Source organism: Bos taurus, chromosome 11 (genome assembly GCF_002263795.3).
Source record: "Bos taurus isolate L1 Dominette 01449 registration number 42190680 breed Hereford chromosome 11, ARS-UCD2.0, whole genome shotgun sequence".
Classification (NCBI taxonomy): Eukaryota; Metazoa; Chordata; class Mammalia; order Artiodactyla; family Bovidae; genus Bos; species Bos taurus.
The window spans coordinates 19,584,198-19,594,739 of record NC_037338.1 but is presented as its reverse complement, the minus strand read 5'-3'; the positions used below and the strand labels follow the sequence as shown (position 1 = coordinate 19,594,739).

General features: G+C 38.0%; 1 protein-coding gene across 3 annotated transcripts in view; it reads left to right on the top strand.

The window, feature by feature from the left end:
* The window catches only part of EIF2AK2 (eukaryotic translation initiation factor 2 alpha kinase 2), a 40,520-nt gene that overhangs the window by 2,547 nt on the left and 27,431 nt on the right, over nucleotides 1-10,542 (top strand). For 2 of the 3 annotated variants that reach the window (NM_178109.3, XM_005212569.5), the window contains exons 2-7: nucleotides 2,470-2,606; nucleotides 5,028-5,148; nucleotides 6,686-6,834; nucleotides 9,384-9,504; nucleotides 9,854-9,915; nucleotides 10,081-10,180. In NM_178109.3, the coding sequence (NP_835210.2) occupies nucleotides 2,488-2,606; nucleotides 5,028-5,148; nucleotides 6,686-6,834; nucleotides 9,384-9,504; nucleotides 9,854-9,915; nucleotides 10,081-10,180 (672 nt within the window). In that variant the 5' untranslated portion in view covers nucleotides 2,470-2,487. The remainder of the gene's footprint in view (nucleotides 1-2,469; nucleotides 2,607-5,027; nucleotides 5,149-6,685; nucleotides 6,835-9,383; nucleotides 9,505-9,853; nucleotides 9,916-10,080; nucleotides 10,181-10,542) is intronic. The other variant, XM_005212570.5, reaches the window with a different exon arrangement.

The window sequence follows — 10,542 nt, the reverse complement described above, 5'->3', positions numbered from 1 at the left end:
GAAATAGATGGTGATGGTGGGCTTACAACATTGTGAAAATGCTTTTGCCCACAAATTGTTCACTTAAAAATGGCAAATTTCATGTTATGTTTATTTTACAACAATGAGAAAGAGGTTCTACTAAAAAATCATGATGGCTGCAGGTTAGAGAAGAAATTGTAGCAACCGTGAGGAATTGGTTCTGAGGTTCTTGCAGCAGTCCAGGAGTGAGACGGTGATGGCTTGAACCAGGATGGTGGTTATAGACATCACTGAGAAGTCAAAGGATTTGGAGGACAGGGCTTAGGTATAGATCAGAAGGCACGGAAAGGACATGTCCAGGATGCCTCCCAGATTCATGGCTTTCAGACATGGGTGGACAGTGGAGTCATTTTCTGAGTAAGGAAACTCTAAACCAGTCTGAGAGAAGATTATAAATGCAGTTTTAGATTTTTGGAGTTTAAAAGCCATTAAGATGTCCAAGTGGAGAGGTTGGATAGAGAGCTCTGAAACTCAGAAAGAGGTTCATAAATTATGTATAAATTTCAGAGGTAATGACAAATAGGTGATCTGTGAAATCATGGCCATGAGAGAAATTTCCTTGAGGAGAAAATATAGAGTGAAGAGAATAGTGTTTTTGGACCAAGTCTTGGGGGAAACTCCAGCATCTAAAGGCTGTGGAGATTAAGGAGTGTCAGAAAGAACTTGTCACCTTGGAAGAAGGAAAATCAAAAGAGCTTGCTAATAAGAAACAAGAGGTCAACAGGGTCCACTTTCTGTCTATGGATTTACTTATTCTGGATGTTTCACGTAGATGGAATCATAGATATGCTGTGTTACTGTTTACGTCTGACTTCTTTCATTTAGCATGTTTTGACATTTAACCACGTTACAGCATGTTTCAATACGTTATCCTTTTCGGGGCTTAAAGGATGTCTTAAAGGATAAGATTCCACGTGTAGATGTACAGCATTGTGTTCACCTTTCTTCAGTTGATAGATATTTGATTGGTTTCTACTTTTGGATTATTGTGACTAGTGCTGTTTTGCATATTCCTGTGTAAGTATTTGAAAACCTGTTTTTCAATTCTTTGGATATACACCAAAGGGGTGAAATTGATGGGTGGTATTTGTGGCTCAGCTGGTAAGAGAATTCGCCTGCAATACGGTAGACTTGGGTTCGATCCCTGGGTTGGAAAGATCTGCTGGAGAAGGGAAAGGTTACCCATTCCAGTATTCTGGCCTGTAGAATTCCATGGACTGTATGGGGTCGCAAGAGTCAGAAACGACTGAGTGACTTTCACTTTCACTTTTATGGTAAATCTAAGTTTAACTTTTTGAGGAACCATCAAATTTCATAGAGGCTGCATTACTTGACATTCTGTCAGAGATATATGAGGTTTATAATTTTTCTATATTTTCACCAATACATTTATTTTCTATATTATTATTATTATTACCAGCCCAGTGGGTGTGAAGTAGAATCTAGTTGTGGTTTTGATTTGTATCTGTCTAATAAGTAATGATATTAAACATCTTTTCATGTGCTTGTTGGCCATTTGTATGTCTTCTTGGGAGAAATATCTATTCAATCCTTTGCCTATTTTTTAATTTCTTAACTCTTTTTATTGTTGAGTTGTAAAAGTTCTTCATATATTCTGGATATTAGGTCTTTATCAGATATATTATTTATAAAAATCCCTTTCTGAAGACTGTCTTTTCATTTTCCTCGTAGTGTCCTTTGATATGCAAATATTTTTAATTTTGATGAGGTCCAGTTTATTTATGTTTTCTTTTGTTGCTATGCTTTTGCTGTCATAGCTAAGATTCCACTGCCAAATCTAAGATTGTGAAGATTCACCCTTATATTTACTTTTAAAGTTTTATAGCTTTGGCTCTTATATTTAAATTCTATATTCTTTAGATTTTATTTGTAATTTGAATCATTGTTACTATCTTCGTCCAGTGAGAACCATAAACCAGGGCCTAATGTGTCTGCCAAGTAAATTGTCCTAAAGCTGACTTCTGAAAATATCAAATGAAGTTTTGTGGGGTTTCATAGGAGAATCTTTGTCCGTACAGCTAAATCCTTCATGATTTCATAAATTTTATATAGACACTCAACCTTTTTATTCTCAACAAAAATAATTCTAATCCTCCTCCTTCAGGCTTTTATCTTTTTAAGCAGATGGACAGACTTCACTTGACACTCAGTGGAAGCAGAAAGAAAAGTTAAGGAGAAGGACCTCCATCCTTTTTTGGCCAGTTGAGTTTTGAAAGTAGAAAATCTTGGAGAAATTAACTTGATTTTGTAGTCCACGAGAGAGAAAGAAAGATCTTGTAAGAAAGTTTTCTCTGGATTTATGTGGGGCTGAGATGAGTCATATAAAGGAGAGTCATCTTACCCTGTTTTATCTCTTAAACTGAACTGGGGAAATTAAATATTTTCTGAGTATATCACTTCTTTCAAAATTCTCTCTTTTTTTTGTAGGTTACTAGAGGAAAAAAAATGGCCACTGGTCGTTCACCATGTTTCTACATAGAAGAACTTAATAAATACCAACAAAAGAATGGTGTAGAAGTTAGGTATTGTGAACTGGCTAAGACAGGACCTCCACATAATTTTAGGTAAGTTGCTATAAGAAAGGGTATATCCATATAAAATTAAAACTGGGAGAATAGCAACTTTGGCACAATTTTGAAGTCAGTTCTTTAGCATGAGAGCAACGCTGCCAGAGAAGACGATGAGAATCTTTTCGATGTAAAGTGGTAACTTCAGAGGACTCCAAAGAAAAAAACAGTGTATAAACCTTTCCATGCTTCAAAATGGTGTACTGTTTTGCTGTTTAGGGTGACTGCTTGAATTCTGTGTGGTGGTTGTTGTTCAGTCACTCACTCGTGGCTGACTCTTTGCAACCCCATGGACTGCAGCACGCCAGGCTTCCCTGTCCTTCACTGTCTCCCAGAGTTTGCTCAAACTCATGTCCATCGAATTGGTAATACCATCCAACCATCTCATTCTGTGTCATCCCCTTCTCCTCCTGCCTTCAATCTTTCCCAGCATCAGGGTCTTTGCTAATGAGTCAGCTCTTTGTATCAGGTGGCCAAAGTATTGGAGCTTCAGCTTCAGCATCAGTCCCTCCAATGAATATTCAGGACTGATTTCCCTTAGGATTGACTGGTTTGATCTTGCAGTCCAAGGGACTCTCAAGAGTCTTTCCCAACGCCACAGTTCAAAAGCATCAATTCTTCAGCGCTCAGACTTCTTTACGGTCCAACTGTCACATCCATATATGACTACTGGAAAAATCATAGCTTTGACTACATAAACCTTTGTCGGGAAAGTAATGTCTGTGCTTTTTAATATGCTGTCTAGGTTGGTCATAGATTTTCTTCCAAGGAGCAAGTGTCTTTTAATTTCATGGCTGCAGTCACCATCCGCAGTGATTTGGGAGCCCAAGAAAATAAAGTCTGTCATTGTTTCCATTGTTTCTCCATCTATTTACCAGTAGAATGTTGAATTTTAAGCCAACTTTTTCACTGTCCTCTTTCACCTTCATCAACAGGCTCTTTCTTCACTTTCTACCATAAGGGTGGTATCATCTGTGTATCTTAGGTTATTCATATTTCTATTGGCAATCTTGATTCCAGCTTGTGCTTCATCCAACCTGGCATTTCACATGATGTACTCTGCATATAAGTTAAATAAGCAGGGTGACAATATACAGCCTTGACGTACTCCTTTCCTAATTTGGAACCAGTTCATTGTTCCGTGTCTGGTTCTAACTGTTGGTTCGTGACCTGCATATAGATTTCTCAGGAGGCAGGTAAGGTGGTTGGTATTCCCATCTCTTTAAGAATTTTCCACAGTTTGTTGTGATCCATACAGTCTAAGGCTTTAGTTTAGTCAGTGAAGCAGAAGTAGATGTTTTTCTGGAATTCTCTTGCTTTTTCGATGATCCAACGGATGTTGGCAATTTGATCTCTGGTTCCTCTGCCTTTTCTTAATCCGACTTGAACATCTTGAAGTTCTTGGTTTATGTACTGTTGAAGCCTTGCTTGGAGAATTTTGAGCATTACTTTACTAGCATGTAAAGTGAGTGCAATTGTGTGGTAATTTGAACATTCTTTGGCATTGCCTTTCTTTGGGATTGGAGTGATAAATGACCTTTTCCAGTCCTGTGGCCACTGCTGAGTTTTCCAGATTTCCTGGCATATTGAGTGCAGCACTTTCACAGCATCATCTTTTAAGATTTGAAATAGCTCAACTGGAATTCCATCATCTCTACTGCCTTTGTTCATAGTGATGCTTCCTAAGGCCCACTTGACTTCACACTCCAAAATGTCTGGCTCTAGGTGAGTGATCACACCATCGTGGTTATCTGGGTCATAAAGATCTTTTTTGTATAGTTCTTCTGTGTATTCTTGCCACCTCTTCTTAATATCTTCTGTTTCAGTTAGGTCCATACCATTTCTGTCCTTTATTTTGCCCACCTTTGCATGAAATGTTCCCTTGGTATCTCTAATTTTCTTGAAGAGATCTCTAGTCTTTCCCATTCTGTTGGTTTCCTCTATTTCTTTGCCTTGATCACTTAGGAAGGCTTTCTTCTCTCTCCCTGCTAATCTTTGGAAGTCTGCATTCACATGGGTGTATCGTTCCTTTTCTCCTTTGCCTTTTGTTTCTCTTCTTTTCTCAGCTGTTTGTAAGGCCTCCTCAGGCAACCATTTTGCCTTTTTGCATTTCTTTTTCTTGGTGATGGTATTGATCACTGCATCCTGTTTAGTGTTATGAACCTTCATCCATAGGTCTTCAGGCACTCTGTCTATCAGATCTAACCCCTTGAATCTATTTGTCACTTCCACTGTATAATCGTAAGGGATTTGATTTAGGTCATACCTGAATGGCCTAAATCAAATTCCTTATGATTATTCTATGTGGAACACAGGTTAAAATTTTCGAAGGTAGTCACAGAAGGCAGTTATGATTAGAATGCTAGTTAAATAATGCATGAATTTTATGATATTCTTTGAATTTTTCATTGTTATCAGGTTTACATATCAAGTTATAATAGATGATAAAGAATATCCAAAGGCTGAAGGTAGATCAAAGAAGGAAGCCAAAAACGCTGCAGCCAAATTAGCTTTGGAAATAATTAATAAAGACCGTAAGGTGAGTAATTACCTTTTTTTTTTTCCCATTGTGAAAGGGAACTCACAAATATCTATGGTATTTTGCCCTGTCCTGTGAGAAAATACTCACATGCAGAATAAAACCATTCACAAGTTCTTTTGCTTTCAAAGTTTAGTTCATTCTTTTTCCTGGACTCTTTTCTATAGAACCCTGAATAAGAGGTCCACCTCAAAAAGAGTGGGCAAGATGGGCGATACCTATTTAGAGTGCCAACAGCAGTGACATACTCTAAGGAAACAGTGAGAAATGAGCTAACAGGTTCTGGAAGGAGCCCCTCCACCTGATTGAGGGAATGCAGTGGAAAAGGGAAGAGATGGAAGGAACCATGAGGAGAATGATACATTAATATATGGAGGGCAGATGATGCAAAAGTAACATGTATAATTGGTATTGCTGAAGATGCAAACAGAGTAAGTAACTAGTACAGAAAAAGCTGTCTCTGAAAAGAGCAGTAGAAAGTCTTTATGAAATAAAGAAAGAGCTACCTGCAGATTGAAACAACTCAGCGGCTCATAAGATATTGAAAAATATGGAACCACTAAGAACAACATTGGCCTTTGTGAAAGGACTGAGCTCTAGGGATGAAGAAAGAATCCTACAAGTATCCAGACAGAAGAACTTATACAAAATATAAAAATGAAAAAAAAATCATGCTGCCCACACCACCATTAAAAACCAGACAACACTGGAGCAGCATCTGTAAAATGAGGCAGGAAGTCATTTTGCATGTGAGACAAAAATGGATCATTCTCAAATTTTCAAAATTTTTCAGAATTTCAGTATTCAAGATACTTTCATGAAAAATCTTACTCACTGGGATCTTCCTGGTGGTCCAGTGGTTAAGACTCTAGGCTTCCACCTTAGGGAGCACAGGTTTGATCCCTGGTCTGGGAACTAAGATCCCAAGTACCATACAGTGCAGCCAAAAAAAAAAAAAATATATATATATATATATAAAATTTTACTAGAAGGTGTCACCCTTTTAATCAAAATTGAGCAAAATAAATCAGGAAAACCCCCAAAACTTATAAATTGTTAATGAGCCAGAAAACCAAGTCATGAAGTCAGAAAAAGAACAATAGAATACCTTTACCCACGAAAAAGCAGAAGTAAGACTGTGATAACAAAAGGGAATAAATTGATGTGAAAAAAACAAAGATATAATAAAGAAGGTCAATAAAACCAAAAATTCTTTGACAAAGTTAACAAAGTAGAAAAACTTTGGACAAGATTTTGACAGATGGGGAATTTTAAAAGGGGCAGATAATAGTGGAAGGAGTAATGTATTTTATTCCTGTTTCCTATGAAGTTGTGATCTAGGATATAACTTTATTTCAGTATGTGTTATCTTGTCCTTTGAGATTACAAAAGATACAACAAATCAGAAAGTTTTATAGTTTTACCTAGATAAACAAGAAAATTGACTATTTTGTTTTCCTTTTTGAAACTTTAAAAGGAAAATATGTAATGTCTTTTCTTGTTAAAATTTATCCTTATGGATTTTTTTTTCTTTTAGTCAGTTAGTTTTTCATCTCAGCTGACAACAAATATTCCAGAAGGACCACCCATTGAGAATTACATAGGCCGTCTTAATACGATCTCCCAGAAGAAAAACCTATGTGTAACTTATGAAGAATGTAAATCAAAGGGTGATGGGCCCGAAGGGTGAGATGTTGTTTTTCCTTCTGTTTCACTATATCTAAGCAATAGAGCAACCTTATTTTCATGTCTAATTTTCCAAAAATATCTGTCTTTTTTGGTACATTATGCAGAGAAGGTTTTTTATGACCTTATTGCAGTTTGACATCTTTGTAATGAAAATATTAAAATGCTTCATTGCTGAAGTCTGGGCACCCATATCCCACAATAGATCAAATCTGGGAAATCCTTTATTTCTGAGATCTCTCTGGGTGGTTTAGTCTGCAGGAAATCTAAGAGAGGTCAGGTGGTGAAGACCTTCCCATCCCTGAGGTCACAGTGGCTGTGTGAGAAGAGCCCTGCCCCATGTGTGGACTGAGTCTCTTTCCACTCTTGTCAGAATGGAGATGTTTGGCCTTCAGATTTTATTGAATAGTGTCACTCTCTAGGCAAGTACTATGTATTAGAAGGAATGGGTTTAGGGAAGTTCCTGGTGAAACATAGGTTTAGGAAACCCTGGTCCAGTGGTTAAGACTCTAAGCTTCTAATGCAGGGGGCATGAGTTTGAATCCTGGTTGGGGAACGAATATCGTGTATGCTGTGCAGACAAAAGGAAAAATAAAAACACTTCCCTGGTAGTCCAGCGGTTAAGAATCCACCCACCAATAATGCAGGAGAGGTAGATTTGATCCCTGGTCCAGGAAGATCCCACATGCCATGAAGCAACTCAGCTCCAGCACCGAAACTACTGACCCTGCAATCCAGAGCCTGTGTTCCGCAGCAAGAGAAGCCACCACAATGAGACGCCCACAAAGCAAAAAAAAAAAACCCAACACAACCAAAAATAAATAAATAAGGACTGGGTTTTCACCCTGGATGGTGAGGAGACCAGGATTTGAGGGATATGATGAGGGGGATGGATGAGAAGGTCAGTCAGAGATAATGAGAACGTCTCACCAGTGGGCAAAGACTTTGGAGATGAGGATGAAGAATGAATTTGAACTGGGAAAAGCAGAAAGAAAATGAGTGTGAAGAAGGTTGTTTCTCAGCTACAACCAATCAGTTAAATGAGAGAGAAGGACAAAAATTCTAAAAGGCGAATAGTCCAAACACCCCACTTTAGGATACTGTTCTATGAATTTTACTGTTCACCCCAATGGCTTTTAGGCCAGAACCAGGAAGACAAAAATGTGATAGGATTCACTGGAATGAAAGAGTCAAAAGTGAATTCTGTGAGTCAGTCTCCATAAATTAAGAGCTGTTTTATTTTCCCGTAGCTCACCTGTTTGATTCCTTTGACCTAGTGCTTTAACATTTGATTGTTAAAGAAAAGAAGACTGTTTAGGGCGTGCTGAAGAAAAACAGGAGCCACAGAAATAATCGAGTCCTTCAGCCCAGCTCCCTAATTTCCCTTCAGAGCCTAGTGGGGAAGACTCACTGGTAGAGTGTTTCCATCCACGATGAATAATACTGCCACAATTCTGTAGCACTACGTGGTAACTCCATGATATAAGTTGCCATGTCTGTTGCTTTGCCACCTTAAATATAGTTCTTCTATAATTGTCCAGGGCTCCTTGCCTAACTACAGGCATCCTTGTAGCTCATATGAAAATTAAGTGACTTCAGCATGGGGCTTTTGCATTGTGAGGATTTGCCTAGGTTTTTGTGTACATGAGCGTGGTGGGGCGGTAGGCGCAGAAAATGCTAAAGTTAGAGCTGAAGTTAGATACACTTGGCCCATGTCCTCCAAAACACTGTCACCTTATTATTCTCCTGTAGAAGCCTCTACGGATTTTATCGTAGCAGTTGAACATCTCTGAAAAATTCATTAGATCTCTTTCTTCTTTCTCTGCCTCCATGTCTTTTGACTTTTGGGGAATTTAAAAAAATCACCATTTGGTACCTTAATGCCACATCTTTCAATGAAGCAGCAAAGAGTTAGAACGTTCCCTAGAGAATGGAAGCTGGGCTATTAGCCAATGCTGGTTATTCTGGTAAACTGATTAGCCATCTCATTGAAAAAAAAAAATATATATATATATATTTATTTTGCTTTTTTAAATATAATTTTTATTTATTTAGTTAGTTAGTTTTGGCTGTGCTGGGTCTTCATTACTGCGTGGGGTTTCTCTAGTTGCAGCAAGCGGGGCCTACACTCTAGTGGCCATGCTCGGGCTTCTCGTTGTGGTGGCTTCTCCACTTGCAGAGTACGGACTCTAAGATGTGTGGGCTTCAGTAGCTGCGGCAGATGGGCTCTGTAGCTGCGGCTGCAGGACTCTAGAGAACAGACTCAGTAGTTGTGGCACATGGGCTTAGTGGCTCCACAACATGTAGGATCTTCCCAGATGAGGGATTGAACCCGTGTTTCTCCTGCATTGGCAGGCGAATTCTTTACCACAATGCCAGCAGGGAAGCCCTCGTTGAAATTTTAAATTAAGTAAGATATGAACTATTAATCTATTAAATTGGTGTTATATTTAGCCCTTTGTTAATGTGTGTTTTTTTTTCTGAGAACACATGAGTTACATTTACTGGTTTATGGTATTTGGTTTAATACTCTTTATCATTTCTCCTAGATTTCATTATATATGCAAAATTGGACAAGAAGAATATGGTAGTGGTGTGGGTTCCACTAAACAGGAGGCAAAACAGTTGGCTGCCAAACTGGCTTATGAAAAGATAGAATCAGAAACAATGGTATGTACTGCCTTGGGATTTGATTTCTATGTTTTAAAATTCTCTCTGAAGTTGATTTGAAGTTAAATGATATTTAGGTGATGTCAAGACAGCCAGTCACATAGCAAAAGCACTCCTTCATGCTGTGTCCCACCAATGAGCCCTGTGGCCATGAAGCTTCAGAAGGATCACAGTTCTCATGACAGCTCAATGTTTCTTAAATTCAGATCAAACATCCATAAAAATGTATTAATCCTGTAATTCTTTATGGCTGTGAATTTGGTAAATGTGGGGAAATAAATGTGGGAGTTGGTTCACAGAGACTAAGCTACTATAAGAAGTCACTTAGTTGTACTTTTAAATCTTACAGAGAGATGGTTTCAGTGCTGCGTGTGGTGATGTCGAAAGAAACTCTCCAGCAGTGAGTACATCGTAAGTATGGACAAACCAGTGTGACAAACAAATTCAGATTGCAGCCTGAAAGAGCGGATATTTACGAAAATGTTTAATGTCGAAGGAGAATTTAGAAAAAGCAATTAGTGATCAACAAAAAATAGGTAGAATTCATAAACTAATAGCTGTCGTCTTTTCTTTTAGTAGTTCTGAATCACCGTCTGAAAATGGCTTCTCAACAAATGCATCAGAAAGAAGTGATAACAACAGTGGCACATTAAACAGCTCTTCCGTGTCTCCAGGGGTATAGTATTAGTCTCTAACTTTCCTAGTTAATCTTATTTTCCTTTGTGTTTCCCCATTTAAAAGTGACCTCCAGTACCTGTCATAATTTTTCAATTTTTTTATGGGCTTTTATTAAATCAAAATATTTTGCAGCCTTTTCTCTCTCCTTTCTTTATTAACTCCCATTCCTCACATGCAAAATTTTTCTGCTGTTCACTCCCATCTTTCTCTCCCTACTCACCTTTGTATTTTTCATGTATTCCTATAATCTGGCTTCTTTTCTTCTATCAATTGGATGGTATTTAGAAGGTTCACTCATAGATTTCTGCTTCTGTTTTAATAAATCAGAGCTAAACTTAAAAACCAGATAGTTTTTGTGGT